Source organism: Rhodnius prolixus, unplaced genomic scaffold, assembly GCF_049639745.1.
Source record: "Rhodnius prolixus isolate KJV_2025 unplaced genomic scaffold, Rpr scaffold_13, whole genome shotgun sequence".
NCBI lineage: Eukaryota > Metazoa > Arthropoda > Insecta > Hemiptera > Reduviidae > Rhodnius > Rhodnius prolixus.
Window position 1 is genome coordinate 10,582,029 of NW_027411583.1, and position 18,713 is coordinate 10,600,741.

Here is an 18,713-nt window from a genome sequence, read left to right on the forward strand (position 1 = left end):
AAATATCTCCTTGAATTATGGAAAACAAACAATCGTGAACAAAACTTACAACGTAAATTCAAATACTATTTGCATTAGAACTATTTACAAATGTACGAAGTATAAAATCCGACACTGACAATAATCAAGGCCCCAGAAAACAGTAGTTTTGTCAATTGCATGAATTGAAATGAAGATTTTTTTTCATTTTTATGGGTACTGAAAAGAAAAGTCCAATTTTCAGTGAAAACTCCAAACAGATGATAATAAGCACGACTGCAATGATTTCCCATATAAAGCATAAGAGATATAATAAATCCAGCAGGAAATGTCCTTTACGTTATGGAATGCAATCAAACAATGCAACATAAAACGTTTAGTTGTGGCAACACACTCGGTGCAGTTCTCCCTGGAACAGTAATACTTCGACCTCTTGTCATCCCCTCCACAGCTATTGATAAAAACTGTCCGTAGAGTGTGTGGGAAAGATGCTGATAACATATATGTAGGCTACTAAACAATTCTTCGCTTCAGTTTAATCTATGACTTTGACGGCAACAGTACAGAAGGGTTATTACTTACACAGTACAACGTAACAACAAATACAACTTACTTGACATAGATTCTCAGTTATTTAATAAATATGTGGTATTCTCCAATCGTATTTTTAACAATTACAGTTTACATACTATTAAAAAAACGCTACATAGCATTATTTTATTTATTGAGAACTCTGCCCAGAGATTTACAGTGAGTTTTACTTTTTTATATATTTTATATGCTTTACATTTTTTTTCTCTCTCTCTATTAAATAATCAATGTTAAATAAGTATGTTTTGCATGCATTTTCATTTTTAAACTGATAGTATTTTCAATCAAACTACGTCTACTATAAACCACTGGTTCTCTAAGTATGTTTCTCGGAACATTACTGTACCGTACTGACATTATCTCTTGTGATCCGAGAGAAAAATTAGCAATAATAATGGTTTAGCATCTTAGGAATCATTTGAATAAATATAGCTTTCTAGAACCACTTCATAATATTAAGTATATCGCACTTGTTACACGTTGAATGAAAATAAAACAACAGAATGCATCATGCTTGCTTTCAACTTTGTTTGCAAAACTACACAACGAAAGATGAATTAACACCACATTCTTCGGATAGCGGGCTACAATTAAACATGAAAATATTATCGATCGATTATTTCAGTAATAAGCGAGAAATAACAATCATACTACTGGCAAATAACTTTTATAACTTATTGTTACCATTTTATAACTATTGTTAAATTGACTTAAATGGATAATTAAATATTTCGTCACCAATAAAATAAAACTAATAGATTTGATGCAAATATAACGAAGCAACTTGCAACTTCTTTCCTTTGTATATTACTGCACTATATAGCCAAAATTTGGGTTTATTGGTAATGTTCCGCAAGAAAAACATCAAGTAAAATATGTATGTCCTGCAATTTCAAAAAAATTTGAAAACCACTACTATGAATGATCATTTTTCCAGAAACGGTATATGCGATATTTTTAGGACTGTACTTCATGAAATCCAAGTTAAGGCAGACGAGTAACTATATACCTATTTACTAATAATGGCTTTTATAATAAGTGTAATTTAAGATATTCATAAATCTAACGCTTAAATAAACTGTCACATACTTATAAGTAATTTAAAGTCGTAAGAAGATAACTTATCACCCTTTTTATTGAGATAACCTCGATACATATTTCTAAATGTGTATTCGAAAATATAATACGATTGTAATACTTTCTATAACGAGAAGTAAAAACAAGTTGAAATAAAAATACCTTAAGGATGATTTACTCACACGAATTTCACTTTTAAACCAAACTTTCTTCAATTTAGCTTGAATCAATGTATGAATCCTTCAATAATCAGTAAGGAGAGCACAAGTCGTAATATTTTCTTCTTACCTGCAATATGAATGGGTTTCTAATACGTCTTAAACCAAGTACATAAAATTTAACTCCGATTGTAATTCGTATTAATCAAATTATTCGTTAAAAACAAAATTATAACGTTATAACATCAAAGAGGCTCGGAAAGTAAAAGCCAAGATTGTGTAAACTTAAAAGAAGCAAAAAAATCGTTACCGTATTTAGCGAAGTTGCACTTCCATAACCTACCATAGATAACCTGTCCAATTTATTATGTATCCAATGCCTGTTTAATCATAATTTTTTCGTTACTTTCTCTTAGCGGGTTTTCCAATTTTCAAAAAATGAGTTTCCATTGCAACATTATTTTATGTTTCTCTAACATAAATGTTGTTGCTGATGTAAATTATATGTGTTTTGGATTTTGTTTTTTATTTTTCTCGCAACAATCTTCTTTAAACATCGAACAATACGTTCAGTACTTTAATAAAGTCCTATGTATGATACATTTTAACAGGAAAATGTATTTTGAAAATAAATTTATTTTATTTAAGAACGGTAACTTTAGGACAATTGCACACTTATAAAAAAAAACAATATGGACCAGCAGTAGAAAATTATTACCCAATTTCATTAATTTTTAGCAGTTTCTAATACGAAAACATTTCGCAGACAAGTAAGGAGTTTCGAAAAAAAATATACATTACTTACGCTCTGCCTGTGTACCTACTTTAAATTCCTCGAGTTTTCTCAATGCCAAAACACCCATCTCAACGTTTTGTAATATTGTCCTGATGAAAGATGATTTTATTAATTTTGAAATTCTAGCCTCTTGTCAAAAAATGTTTTCACTCATTTAGTCTACGAGGGTCGTTTGAAAAGTCCGTGCAAAGTCAGAGAGATAGCACCACTGGCGCGTATCGAGGTTATGTTTAGTTAGTAGCATCTCTTGGAAGAACACACACCAAGTTTCAGCCAGTTCGGTCTATTTCTTTGTGTTTGGCATTCGTTTGAATCGAGGAAGTCGAGTGATTTTCAAAAAATGGACGAAAAAGAATTTCGTGTGTTGATTAAACACTACTTTATGAAAGGCAAAACGCCTCAGGAGACTAAAGAGAAGCTTGATAAACATTATGGTGACTCTGCACGTTCGATTAGAACAGTTTATAAGTGGTTTCAAAATTTTCGGAGTGGCCATATGGGCACAAGTGACGCTGAACGTTCTGGACGCCCTGTTGAGGTTACTACTCCAGAAATCATTGATAAAATCCATGATATGGTGATGGATGACAGAAGAGTGAAGGTGCGTGAGATTGCTAGTGCTGTGGGCATCTCGAATGAACGGGTACATAATATTTTGCATCAACATTTGGACATGACAAAGCTATCCGCAAGATGGGTGCCGCGATTGCTCACGCTTGACCAAAAACGAAATCGTGTGAAATGTTGCAAGGACGGTTTGCAGCTGTTCCAGAAGAATCCGCAGGACTTTAAGCGTCGTTTCGTCACTGTGGATGAAACATGGATACATCACTACACTCCTGAGACGAAAGAACAATCTAAACAATGGGTTACCAAGGGGGAATCTGCGCCAAAAAAGGCGGACCGTTCCTTCGGCCGGAAAGATTATGGCGACTGTCTTTTGGGATTCGCAAGGAATAATCCTCATCGACTATCTGGAAAAGGGTAAAACTATTACAGGTGCATATTATTCATCGTTATTGGACCGTTTGAAAACCGAGCTGCAAGAAAAACGCCCACGATTGGCCCACAAAAAAGTCCTTTTCCATCACGACAACGCACCAGCTCACACCTCAGCAGTTGTGGTCGCAAAATTAATGGAAATAGGGTTCCAACTCGTTTCACATTCCCCCCCTATTCTCCAGACTTGGCTCCCTCGGACTACTATTTGTTCCCCAATATGAAGAAATGGCTGGCGGGAAAAAGATTTTATTCAAACGAGGAGGTGATTGCAGAAACGAATGGCTATTTTTCAGACTTGGACAAATCCTATTATTCGGAAGGGATCAACAAACTAGAGCAGCGTTCGACGAAGTGTATAAGCCTAAAAGGAGACTATGTTGAAAAATAAAAAAGGTTTACCCCAAAAAATTAAGTAGTTTTTATTTTTGCACGGACTTTTCAAACGACCCTCGTAGAACACTTGTGTAATAATCACCAGTTAATGCTCAAGAGAATTATGACTACGTTAATATGCAGCCGACTATTTCTGTGAAGCTGAAAAATGAAAGAGCAAACACCTTTAAATTCGTCAGCTAACTTTAGATGAATTTCCTTAGGCGATAAAAAGGCTCAAATAGAGATTTCTAAGACGGATGATATTCCAGTTATCCATTTCCCGATCACACCTCAACGTCTATTTTAAACAAAGGTTATAAAGTAAACTTCAATAGATCAAGTTGACCATAGACGTACGTTGTAGTGAATATAACAAAAACGCAATTTTTGACTTAGGGGGCCTCAAAAATTGTATAGAATATAAGTTCAAGATTAAAAGAGAAAGTAAACATTCATTTTAATAAAACTTGCGTTTGTATACAGCTAATGCTTTAAATAACGTAAATGATTACATTTATATTTAAGTAAGTGGATAAGTGCAATACAAAGAAGTGTTGCAAAATCATTATTTTTTTTCTCTTTATATCTCAGATATAAAACATGATATTGTTAAGGAGAACGTTACTAATTTTTCTTTAAGCTATCAATGAATGTTTTCAAGGTAACGGAAAAAACTCAGAGATATGTTGTACTAATTAAAAATGTTTAATTATCTATAACTGGTATGTCATAAAACAGCAGAATATAATTTTAATTTAAAAAAAAAACTTCTTATATCGTCATTAAAACACTTTTTTATTAAACCATTAATAAAACTCAGATCTGAACATTCTCAACTATTTTATCGCATTAAGACTTGCACGGAATTTCTTCAAACTTTGAGAGATCTTGATCCATTTTTAAATGTAGCGAACAAAGTTTCAGGGTGAAACTCTCCACGCTATTTGAAGAAGGCGAACAAGTTCATGATTACTTACCTCCAAGTGAAAACGTAGTCTTTCTGCAACTTTTCTTCTTTTGCGATATTCAAAAACTCACGATACATCGATTTACAAATCAAGGGCTAAACCTACTTTTTTCGTTTGTAAGGGATAATCTAAGATTTTTGAGAAATGCTCAGTCCCATAAATTCTACAAGACTACAATATTTTATCTGACTACATATAAGTGAAAGTAAAATGAAAAATGGCCCCAATGAGAATAAAAAAATCAAAACAAATAGTGACTGGCTGGGAAGTTTGATGAGGGCCCTCAGACAATACGTTGCATGTTACAAATTATTTTGTTATGTCAATCTTGCTACTTTAGATAAACATGTGACCCCAAGGACAATATAAATTATTCGCATTATTGCAATTAGCTTTCGGACTGATTTTTTGTTTTGTTTTACCTTCTTATTTTATTTCTATTTATTATTTCAGAATATATCTTTTTAAAATTGCATTAAAGGTTAACATTTTAAGAATGATTATCAATTATTTGATTAATGCCTACGTACTCAATTGCAACAGAATGCGCAAATTTCTGATACTAGTCATTAACAACCTTTAAAAAAGCTACTTCGGATTTCTTTCTAAGATACTCACGAATAAATCTTTGAACTACATACTCGTATGTTACATGGAAATAAATAATTCAAGAACAAGTGTTTTCTATCCGGAATATTTAACATGTAAAATATATTTATTTATATACGTGTATGTTGTGTGAAGGCACTATATTTGTAAGTACCTTGGAGGCTTCCTTTACCTACGCTGTTACAATTTCAACAAAGTTTGGCCTATACACTCTTTAGGACAAACGTAAAAATGCTGTTGGTGTGGTGCCACATTAAACTACCTTTAATTAAGAAATGGATTGCAAAATTAGATTTTCGTCAGGAGGAGTTAAGGTATATTAATAATTTGGCGGCCACTCGCGCAAACTATGAACTCTAATCGATAAATTTTCTTCGAAAATAGAGTATTACTAAATTTGCAATTACCACATCATACTGTATAAAAGCAAAAACTGTAGAATCGTACAGATTATTTATGTGTAAGAGCCCTTAGGCTCTTACAAACGACTGATTTCGATCAAATTTTGTCATACATTTTATGTATTTAAAGACGAAGAGTAAAAACGAAATAGTTGTTATGGTAACACCATTAAACATTCCAAATAGAAAAGCGGAATTAGAACTTTTTGAGCAATAAAAGGCCAGTTTTCACAAACAGCTACTCAAAACTCGAATTCACTTATTTGATTATATGTATAGAATATTATACATAAATCTACCACCACGCTAACTTATATACGATATTTTACAAGCAAAACTAATGTCCGACTTACATTTTTTTATTAACAATAAATGAAAACAATATAATATAAAACTACGAATCGCGAACATCTTGAGTTATAATAAAAATTAAAATAATTTCAAGGGTAATAAAAGAAGAGTGTAAACATTTATTTTAAATACAACCTTGGCGTTTCAATAACTCGAAAATATATTTATTATGTTCGGAACTTTCTCATCTCTTATTCTCATTTAATCATGTATTTTCTATGTAGAATGAAGGGCTATTGCAATCATGCCGATTTTCTATTTATCGTAAATACACATTATAAGGTCCCCTAATTTTTTTTTTTTTAAATCGTTTTTACAACTACAAAAATTGATGTAAGTAAAAAATTTGATATTTGGGCAATATACGTACATGTCTGGTTCAAAATAGATCATCCTAAGGCTGAAACGATTTTCAGTTTATTGAAGTAGTTTTGAATATCGATTTTCTTTAAATATCGTGTGCATTCACATTGAAGATCTGTAATTTTAATTGATACATTGTCATGTACGACTTCATCAAACTTATATTCTATTAATAGAAATTAAATATTTAACTAAAATTTTCCACATGTGAATAGAATCGGTTGGTTATGTGGAGTCACTTCTACATTACTGATTCGATTTTTCCGTTTTTATCGACTTTTTTTTTTGGTGAGGGAGGAAATGCTGACAATGATATCCTTTAATCATTGAATACAATCTAGGTACATATAAGTAGGCGTCTTTTACTTTTATTCCCGCAGGAAACCTTGTTTTTTCACGGGATTTTTAAGGAAGGGTGAAGGAAGCTATGATCTTCTTTGAAGGGCCTTGGAGTATTGAGTTTATGTGATTTCTATGGGAGTTTTAAACTCTACTTCCTATTTAAAAGTATCATTTCATACTTATACGGACCATAAAATATTGAAACCAATTATATTTTTCAGTACTAAGTTAAAGTTAATGACGTAAACTTCAGTTAATGATAGACAAGAAAATGTGAACAACAATAGATTTATTTTTTTTATTAATCTGGGTTTTCATTTAAAGATTTCGTTATTTTCTAAAATAAGAAAACTTTTAAGAACAATAAAAGTACAATTCTAGATAGACAATAGGTAGCCGACAAAATAAAATTTCTTAGGCCTTTCGAATCTAAAAATAAAATTTATCTACAATTTTATCAGCATCAAAACAAAATCTAATATTTATAAGTTTGGAGGGTATTTAAGAGAAACTTATTTTCTTGTCCCAATTTTGTTATTTTTAAAAATATTTTGGTCCTAAGGTTTCTAAACATTTACCGCTGATTTTATACTTTTTTTTCCACTTGTCTATATATCTTGATTGACTGATTGGTACGCTGTGTGTCTAGCAACCCGATCTATTTGGGCAGCACCCTTTGTTTTGATTTACAATCGATTCTCTCTCTACGTGTTAGTTTTTGTTTATAATATTCCTAAACTGTTTCGAACTTTCAACCATCGTTAGAGGTGTTTTTGATTTGTTTGAAGTAGAGAATTCGACTTTAACTATGTTTCCGTCTCACAGTGCAGTTACTGACTGAACGTGGGAGGTTATATAGTGTTACATGTTTTTATTTAAAAGTTAATGAACAGGAAAAACATTTTTGTAAAAATATTCAAGGTGTGGCTATTAAATAACGAGACTGATGCTGCAACAGAAGAACTACTAAGCTTGCGCCAAATCTTAACGACCGACAGCGTGCAGCGTAAAGCCTTCTCTTTCGGTTGCAGCGTCTCACGTGTTTATAGAGAAATCTGTCTGACCGGAACCGTCGTTTGTGTACTAGAGGTGTTAGTTTCGTTTTGCCGAAAACATGATACTACACATGTAGTAGAGCAACGAATTATCGTGAAATTTCATATGAAACTGGGTGAAACCGCTTCTGAAACTTATCTTTTATTAAAAATAATTTATGGCGATGCATGCTTATCACGTGCGCAAGTTTTTTGAGTGGTTCAAGCGTTTCCAAGATGGCCGAGAAGACGTCGGAGATGATGACCTCCCGGGGGGGTCGCCCTTCCACGTCCAAAACGGATGAAAATATCGATTATAAAAAATCAACATTACTACCGGTGAGGTGCTTGCTCAACTCCGTGAAAGAGTAAGGAAAAAAACGACCCGATTTGTGGAAGAACGCCCACTGCATTGTCTGTCAAAGACGTTTCTACCCAAGTACAATATCCCAGTTTTAGGCCATCCGCCCTTATTCGCCTGACCTGGCCACCTATGTGACTTTTATCTGTTCCCCAAAGTCAAATCTGCATTAAAAGGGACACGATTTCACAGCCCGTTGAAGCTGCGAAAAAAAAAAGCGGCATGCGTCATGCAGGAGCTCACAAGAAAAAGACTTCCAGCACGGTTTCGAACAATGGTAAATTCGCATGGAGCGTTGTATGGTTAGGGGAGGGGTGTATATTGAAGGTGATAATAACTAAATATGTATAAATTTGAAATAAAATGTTTTACAGCAATAGCCTCGTTATTTAATAGCCACACCTCGTAAGTTAAAATAAATTAATATATTATCATAAAATATTAATATAAAATAATCAGTTAGCAAGGGTGGTGCAAGCCGGACATATGTATATAATATTAAAATGTTTTGAAATTACGTTTTTGAAGCTAATATGCAGGCTTAGAGGCTTTAGATGAGTGTTTACAGTAGATTATTGGTAAGACCAGCAGGAATATTCGAAGGAGTTCTAGAGTTTACATTCTCTAGGGTTTCTTCAGAGAGAATTGTGGCTGTATTTCTTCAGTCTTCACTCCATTCTCTTAAGCCCCGATCTCTCCTATAACACTAAAAAACAAAGTAAGATTAGTCTTAATACTTCACTGCAAGATTTATTTGTTTCTGCAAAAAAAGAAAAGAAAAGTCGTACAGATAAATGTTTTGAGATTGCAACAACATGCATTCTATCTTAATACAACTACTTTAGACGGTAAGCTAGACTACTTATCTGGTTTATTCAACCACAAATGTGAAAAATATTTGTTTAAAATATAAAGTGAAGGTTTTAAAATTTACTAAACGACAGAGAATTTATGCAATTTTAAAAATTATGACGATTAATTATGGATATTTTGTCATAAAATTTTACAAGACAATACATTCGGTCTAACGGTGCAATTTTTGTCAGTCAATACTCCTTGTAGAGAGTCAGGTGGCTTATTAACAATTAGTTCGTTGTACGATTTGACCAATAAGTTATCTGTTGTATACAATCTTTGCCAGGATACAAGTATCTTCGTGGGGGGGGAAAAAAAAAACTGGTTAAGACTCAGCTGCTTCAATCTTCTTTAGGTACGAGGCACCTAAATTTTGCAAATCAACTTAAAATTTAAGATTTCTAAAGGCCCATCTTCACGAATTTTCTTATATGGGTGCTACAGTATAGAAGAATTTGTTATAAATTTGACTAGTAAATGAGACGAAATGAAAAAAGAAAAAATCCAGAAGTAAAATAAGATGTAATAGATAAGGAGAGCAAACATTTATTGGCTTAAAAGAAATATATTTTTCTTATCACTTTATTGTGGAAAAAAAAGAATGAAAAGCAAACGTTCGACAAAACAAAAAATAAAAAAAAACGAAAGTCCAACGTTCAACAATCGCCGACAAAAACACACACAATCCAAGTGGTTACACACTGACTAAAAAATTATTCTCCCCACCTTTATAGAATATATAATTTCGTTGGCTACATTTTTTTTTTTTACCACTACCGTTAGTATATTCCTGTCTGTGCGATTACTACGTAGCAGTAGTAAGGAATCAACGCGACTAATAACAACAAATACCAGGAGAGCTTCTTTCGCTTGTCGTCTTTTAAGTGTTGTTGTTGTTTTTGTTTTGTTGTTGTTGTTGTTTTTTTTTTAATAAATTATGTATAGTATTCTATCTATATTATACATTTCAGTGATACTCTTTCTATTACTTTATTTATTACGAAAAAACCGTTATCAACAATTGTACTACGTAATCAGAACAATACCAAGGGATTTACAGTATGTATTAACAATTTTATTTTTTCCCACTAACTTTGTTCTTTTATTTTCTCTTTCGCTAAAGGAAAATATTACATTAAGAATTTCCACCGTAAAAATCAGTTTTAGAGATCCCCACGCCGCAGTCTAAAAGTGAAATGGAAAAAGTGGTTTCTGATATAATATAAAAATAACCAATCAGTGATAGTTATATTTGATATTTCGTTTGTGAACCGCAAGTCCAAAGTCCAATCACTTTAGGTCTACGGAAGTTAAGACGGCATGCTTCCTGCGATCATATCCTGGACTGATATTAATGTCAAATAACTCCCAAGAATTTTTTAAAATGACCTCATGAGACCTTCACTCTCATGATTTTATCATTTCAACTCCAAAATTGTTGATAAATACTCAATTCTTATAACCATTATAAGGTTTATAATGCCATCCGTTAGTATATTACTAAGAATATAAAGAAATGATACGTTTAGAGATAAGTTTTCTCCTCTTCCTTGTCCCTAAACTGTCCAAAAACCACTTTTCACAGATGTAGAAGCCAAAAAAGTCTTTAAAAAAAGTAAAAATTGAATTTTAGTAAATTAATGTAACCACTTCCAGTTGAGTAATTTTATTAGGATTTTCAGACCCAAAACCTGTGGGTATCACCGTTTTTCATCTGAAACTTTTACAAATAGTTCTCTAAAAAAAAAGAATAATTTTTCAGCAAAATTTCAAAACGTCAAAAAATCAATAGACGTTAGAGAGAAGGTCAAAGAGTAAACAGAAGACTAATCGTTCACTTTTTAGCAAAGTCATTGAATGAGGAAGACCAAATGTCGAAACCACTACACAATTATAGCTTACAACATGTTAAATGGAAATATATTAAGTTGCAAAATAATTCAATTAAAAAAATAAAATAAATACAGTCAGAGTAGAACAGGGAATGACTTGTTTAAAAAATCAAGACAAAAAAACTCACAATTGGATAGCCGCGTGTTATCTTTTATTTAATTTTTCAATCTTGAAAGATTTACTCTAAAGATGTTCTTTATCAGTAACTGATAATGTATTTACCATTTGTACACTGACCCTATGCAGTCCTTTTATTAAAGGAATATACAATATCAGTTATCAAACACTAACTAATCTGTTTATTGAAATACTCCAAAGTTTTAAAATATTCATTAAGCAAATTTAAAAATTATTGATTGAACTTTGGCGTGGATATTTTAATCCTTTACCTCTGATTAAATGTTCTTTAAAACGATTTCAAATACTGTTTACTCAATCCTGTTTTATCATTTCCTTTTTGGTCAAATATCGCTGCGGAATAAGAAATAGTACATACGAACACAATTGAACAATCTAGGTGAACGTTTACACGACTGTTTTCTTATTATAAATTCCTGATCTACAAACTAACATAGTTCCAACGCCGACTTACAAAACAAAATTCGATTATCATTAACATTATCTAGGTTATATAACTACATGTAACATTGAAATTGTTCATTTTATGGGTTATACACTACGTTAGGGAAGGTATAGCTCAGAGGTTAAACGGATTAGTTTCCCCACGCGGAGATCCCAGGTTCGAGTCCAGCTGCTGGCCCTTAGATTTTCTCTTCCTAGGGGCTTCTTACAGCTTACTGTCTTAGTGATGAACAGTTTCCAGAGACTGACCGCGCACAGGGCAAAAAAGAAAACTCAGGTAGCCAATGACCTCAGATGTGATTGATGCGCCTTAAATTAAAAAAATAAATAAATAAAATACATTAAAATGGTACTTAAAGAAGAAAAGCGTATTCATTTAGGGCAGAAACAAATGTCTGGAAAATTATTTACATTTCCTCTTAACTGGGAAATGCCTATCTCGTTTCAAGCGGGCTTCACGTCCAACTACCAAATCAGGTGTATTGGAAGGAGGTGGATACCAAACATTCTTTTTTTTTGCCTTTTTTTTGGCATTGGCTTCCGCCATACAGCCAGCATCGACTAGGTCAACCTTTTTAATCAATGGGCCAATTTAAATTTTTTTTGGCGGGCCGCACATAGATTAACTCTTATTAATAATTTACGAAACTTTATTTATAATAAATATTAGAATAAAAAAATATAAAATTAAAAAAAAAAGTAAAGATTTCATATACAAATTTTAATGCAAGATAAAAACAAACAAGAAAAGAACAGAAAAACGAATTTACTTGAAAGTTTTAATGAGAAATTTGGCACTGTTTTTTCGATACAAGCTGATCAATATTAGATCAAATTAAATTTTAGAAATGCTTGGCGGGCCGCGTGTTGCTCATCCTTGGTCTAGGTGCTTATCAATAGAATATCACTCACTCTCCATTCTTACTTATAAATACATTCGCTTCACACATTCATCCCTCTACTATATACAACTATTTACATACAAACTTACAACTAATGGATGGATCAGTACTCTATATTCCTGCCATCCTTATAGCTTAACCGAAAATTAAAATCACCGTAATCCTTCTCTAATCATTTTCTTCCATTCATTCTAATTCGGCTATAACTTGATAGCAAACATACTTTAATATAAATTCCTTTTATTAACAATAAACAAAAACAAATCCAAAATCTAGACTTGAGAATCGAACCCAACGCAGTATATCTTAGTTTTGCGAGCCTCGCCTAAAACCCAGTTTGGTACCATGGCAACTACCTCACGGTAGTATTTACTCAATATTCTAGTTATTAAAACTGTCCGGTAGGACAGTTGTATAAGGGTTGATCGTCAAAAACTGCACGAAAAAGCGTAACGTTGAAAAACACCCAACTTTGACAATTTTTTTCTCTTTTTCTATAAAAGATAAAATTCCCAAATTTTCTTTAAAATATAGGGCAAACCCTCCTTTATAACTGTAATTTTTTTGCAACCCCCCAGACCTAATAGATTTTGAGAAAAAAGTGGCCGAAAATGAGCAAAAACGGCATTTTCAGAAATTGTTGTTGTTCTTCTTGTTGTTGTTGTTGTTACCTTTTTTGTAAACTACGTAGCGCCTAAACGCGAGAACCGATTTTCATGAATGAGGTGACATTCGATTCGGAATTTTATGTAGATGTGCCTTTTGGGGGTCTCGACGCTGTACACCGAATGGGAGAGGAGTTAGCCCCCTTTATGTAAGGCCCCCTTCAAAATTATTATTACTAATTACTCTGTAAATCTTAGCCCGATTTTGATAAAATTTGGTAGGATGATAGAGTTAGGGCTCCCCTACGTAACATTAAAGCGGCGATCTGCTCTTACACTAGTTAAGGGGAAGTATAGCAATCGTTTCAAATTATCGACAAGTGAACTGATTTTCATGAATGAAGTGTCATTCGAATCGAAATTTTGTATAGATTTGCACTTTAAAAGTCTCGTCGCTGTGCCTCATATGGAGGGGAGTTTGCCCCACCCAAGTAAGGCCGTTTCTAAAACTATTATTACCAATATTTCTATAACGCTTTGTCCGATTTTGATAAAATTTAGCACGAAGAAGTGATTAAAGCTCCTCTATATGGCTGTGAAGTGCCATCATGCTCTTACACCTACTAAGAGGAAGTACTGCAATCGTTAAAATTATCAATGGGTGAACCTATTTACATTAATGAATTGTCGTTCGATTAAAAATCTTTGCCTCTTTGCCTTTTATGGAGAAGTACTGTAATCGCCCGTTTATTTTTCTTACTTCTCTTAAAAGGAAGGTCTGAAATCGCAGTTTAAATTTGCTTTTTACGTACAAATACCTTCCTATTTTATATAAAAAGGCTTTCTCAAAAAAATTGTTATTGAGGATGGTTTGGGGACCGCAACTATAATCATTCTTTAAAAAGATCTCTCCAGTGGTAGTTACGGTTCCTACTTAACACCTTATCAGGTTATAATGATAGAATTGCTTATTCCAAATTTAAAAAAAACAGTAAAGCAGATATGTAACTTAGCAAAATAGACAAAAATGAAAATCTATCCAAAAGGTACAAAAATCTCCTTAACAAAAACTTACAGTTTAAAAAGTTAAGTATAAGGGTTGATTAAACGCCAAAAGGTACACAAATCAGCAAGTACCCAACATTTCATTCAAGCTTAGTTGATATAATTTAAGTAATTTTGCTGCATTAACTTTTCCTTCACATTTTTTAGAATTTATTAGATGTCACATACCCTTATGCTGGCCATTTTCATCTACAAAATATTTGTTCAAGTAGCACACCATTTAACTTAGATTGACTGTAATATCTATTTATCTATAATAATCAAACTATTAATCACTGGTGAAAAAGAAAACGTTATAAAAAATAAAAAAATATGAGGCTAAAAAATTCATAAACTTTTTTAAAAATTGCTTACACCAACATACATCAATGATTTTATTTATTTTTATTTTTAAATAAAAATCGTCGGTTTAAGTTCATTCTGCGATTAAAGTAATTGTTATTTTATGAAGTAGTCAATCTGGCTTTATCGTAAATAATATAGTTTTCTTCAATTACATTCTCCATCTAGGTGTTCTTCCCACAATGTTGTGTATATGTAATATAAAATAAATAAGATATGCATATTTTTAGGACAGCTAATTATTCCAGTATTTTACCATAAGTAAAATTAGGGGAACTAAATTAAATTACAATTGAGAAATGAATAAATAATGTTGAATAATCTACTTGTTATTAACTGTGTGTTATTTGTCCTCACGAATATTTCGGTAAGACGAATTCAAGACTGAAATATTGCTTTAAATCCTCCGTGATTCAAATTTAAACAGTAGCCGACTCTAAATTTGTCTTTTTCTAATTTAACATGCATGTATATGTGACAACTTCAGAATCAGAAGAATAATTTGGAATAGAGTTAAAATAAAGTACCTATTTATACGAAGATATAATATACATTTTATCACAATTATAACTATTATGAATGAACTGGCCAGCATAAGGGTATGTGACATCTAATAAATTCTAAAAAATGTGAAGGAAAAGTTAATGCAGCAAAATTACTTAAATTATATCAACTAAGCTTGAATGAAATGTTGGGTACTTGCTGATTTGTGTACCTTTTGGCGTTTAATCAACCCTTATACTTAACTTTTTAAACTGTAAGTTTTTGTTAAGGAGATTATATTAAAAATTGGTGCTTTTCGATTTTTGGTCAAATAACTGGTACACTGGCCCGGGGACGCCGGGAGCGTGCCTTCAAAACAGAACGTACTGTAACGCCCATCTCTAAACTATCTGTACAAGTCCTGGCTCAGTAGGGGTAACAAAGAGCGAGATGCTGCTTTCTCGACTTTATTCTCCAGCAAAAGTTCAGCTTAGTTAGAAACTTGCTAAAAGCCTTCTTTCCTGCAGTGCCCTTTAGAGTTTTGCAATGTATTAGTCAGCAAATATAAGAAATAGAATACACCAAGGTCTTAAGTCATTATTGCACTAGTTCATGGTGTAAGAATTACGCTATCAAAGTCATCAGACTATTGCTGTAATAAACTCGAATGACTAGGATATAATTTTTGTTAATTGGTTCACAAGGTGTTTTTACGTAACATTGAATTAAATAAACAGTTATAATGGAGAGTATTTGAATATTTCGTATTAATAATTTGAAAGTTATTTAATTATTTATGAATTATTTATTCGAATATTTAGGTAAATAGTAATCAATAACTTTTAAACTTTAGTACCTTCATCCACTTTTCGTTACCTTCTTATCCGCTATTCTTATTAGTTAGTATCTTCAACGTTCTTCACAGAATCAGTAGTTTCTTGACAGGGCAATAAACGGAAGAAAAGTGGCTATTTTCCAAACTAATTTTCGAGTGTTTAAAATTTAAAACTGCAATATACCACAGTGTCTACAAAAGCTGAAGTAGTTATTGTAGTCATTTCGTGTTAATGGACTGGTCACAGAAGGAAGGCAGGAGGGTCATTCCATGTCAAATCAACACGGGGTCTGAACCTCACCATCTCGGATTTTCTTGAAATTTGGCACATGTCTACTATTGGTATAGACTTGGAAAAATATGAAATTTTACTGTGATATGTCAACTGGTTTATGAGTTACAGGGCTGTAAAGTTGCCAAAAATGGGCTGAAAAACAGGGAACCCCGTGTTTTTGAATTACTGTAGAAGCTTTCCTAATTGAGCCACAGACTTGGGATTGGTGTCATTTTATAGCATATATAATGCCCTTTCCTGTGATATGCGACACCATATGGGTTAGAATAAATAAAGTTTGTTAAATTTAAATTTTTTAAAAAGTACATATTTTAAAATTTTAAAATTAATTCCATGAATAGCTAGTAGTGTTATGAATCACTGGGCAAAATATTAGTTTGGGACGACAATGGCTTCATTGTTAAAAAAATTTAAGACTAAAGCTCCAATCCGATTAATTCAACTCTGAATTCATGTTAATACAATATTGCTAATAATAATTCCACTAATAAGTCCAAAGTGAAACATACTGGTAAGTAATACGATCTCTTTATTATTTTAAGCTTGAAAAGGCTTCATTTGTTTGAAATGCATCACTTTCTAAAGGACATATGTAAGTTCTTCCAGTCAGAGTCACAGGATCAATTTTTATCAAAACATCCACTACTGAGACCCAAAGAATATCGGCATTTCTTGGATGCGAGATGATTTAGAGGGTCCAGCTGGATGAAGAAAAGGTACTTTTACTTCATCAAGTTCTTCATTTTTCTCTAAAACATATCCAAGCCACCAGTTTCTTTATAGACTACACTGATATAACCTGATATGTCGGCTAATTTTAGATTATCAGGGAATTTTGAAACTTCCATTTCGCAAGCTTCTGAGTTCATAGAAAAGTTTTTAACCAATATTTTGGATTCACTTCTGGGAATGAAAGCATGGTATTGCTGTGTTCCTTTAATAGCCAATGCTTGAGCAAACCGATTTTTTAAAAAACACTCAGATTCAACATAGTCTTCCTGGGTTGAATATGCAAAGTCTATGTTGGTGATGTTTTCTACTGCCCACTCAAAAAGTTGTAATGAAGTTTAGATTTGATTTTCATAGAGACGTTGCAAACTGGCACGAGCTGCCAGTCTCTTTACCGAACCCCCTACGCCATCACAAGGCCCTTTGCCGACCTAAACCACCTTTAAGAGGCTGTTATCTCAGTCAAAGAAGACTGTTCTTGAACAAAGATATTGAATTGAATTATTTTTGTATAATTTGATTAACTGCATAATTTCATTAAAATATTATAATTAATATGATTAATTACTGTAATCATAATTATTAATTCTAAAAATGATTTCAAAATCAATATTTTAAATCTTAATAATTATTAATTATGATTCATTGATTCATTATTACTATTTTCAATTTATTTATCACTTTAATTTTATTAAAATATATTTTCCATGAAAAGGAGCTTTAGTCTTAATTTTTTTAACAATGAAGCCATTGTCGTCCCAAATTAATATTTTGTTCAGTGATTCATAACACTACTAGCTATTCGTGGAATTAATTTTAACATTTTAAAATATGTACTTTTTAAAAAATTTAAAATTTAAATTTAACAAACTTTATTTATCCTAACCCATATGGTGTCGCATATCACAGGAAAGGGCATTATATATGCTATAAAATGACACCAATCCCAAGTCTGTGGCTCAATTAGGAAAGCTTCCACAGTAATTCAAAAACACGGGGTTCCCTGTTTTTCAGCCCATTTTTGGCAACTTTACAGCCCTGTAACTCATAAACCAGTTGACATATCACAGTAAAATTTCATATTTTTCCAAGTCTGTACCAATAGTACACATGTGCCAAATTTTAAGAAAATCCGAGATGGTGAGGTCAAAAATGGTCTTTTTTTGTGTTGATTTGACATGGAATGACTCAGGAACAAAAAAAAAAAAAAAGAAAAAAGAAGCTGCAATTGCGGTAATAGTAATTTGCAAGTTATTGCAGAAAGCTGCAATGGTTAGGCATTGCAAACAAACAAAAAAAATCGTTCAAAATGGTTTTAGTCTTTAGAGTGAATAATCGACTGCGGCTGGTTCTACAGTGCATATATGCCCCCCTCTGCTAGTTATAATACGTAATATTTTTTTTTTATCCCCAAACCAATACAATTTTAATTCTGCAAAATGGTGAGAATCTTTTTTTTATTAAAAATAATGATATAATTTCTAAGATAAACTAACTTGGCCTCAAGGAAACAAAAAACAACAATAGAATAAATTTAAGGAATCGAATCGTAAACAATTGATAAAAATTGTTTTGTTGCAAAAGAGTTCTCAATAACAATTAATATTCTTATCTCAACCTGGTTTGGCCTACACAAAATAAGCATTAAGTTTATGCAAATAAAACGAAATTTAAAAACCTAATTTCTCAAATAAATACAACAAATAAAAAAATAATAACA

At 32.1% G+C, this 18,713-nt stretch overlaps 2 protein-coding genes across 3 annotated transcripts in view; one reads left to right on the plus strand and one right to left on the minus strand.

The window, feature by feature from the left end:
- The first annotated feature begins 498 nt into the window (after positions 1 to 498).
- The window catches only part of LOC141448109 (long-chain fatty acid transport protein 1-like), a 30,861-nt gene continuing 12,646 nt past the window's right edge, over positions 499 to 18,713 (plus strand). The window contains exon 1 of one of the 2 annotated variants that reach the window (XM_074116186.1): positions 499 to 729. In XM_074116186.1, coding sequence (XP_073972287.1) covers positions 623 to 729 — 107 coding nt within the window. In that variant the 5' untranslated portion in view covers positions 499 to 622. Of the gene's footprint in view, positions 730 to 10,042; positions 10,322 to 18,713 lie in introns of those variants that run through there. The other variant, XM_074116185.1, reaches the window with a different exon arrangement.
- Positions 6,547 to 18,713, minus strand: part of LOC141448118 (uncharacterized) — a 47,971-nt gene continuing 35,804 nt past the window's right edge. The window contains exons 12-13 of the mRNA XM_074116226.1: positions 8,926 to 9,113; positions 6,547 to 6,785 (exon numbers count right to left, since the gene is read on the minus strand). The gene's annotated coding sequence lies outside the window, so the exon portion shown is untranslated. The remainder of the gene's footprint in view (positions 6,786 to 8,925; positions 9,114 to 18,713) is intronic.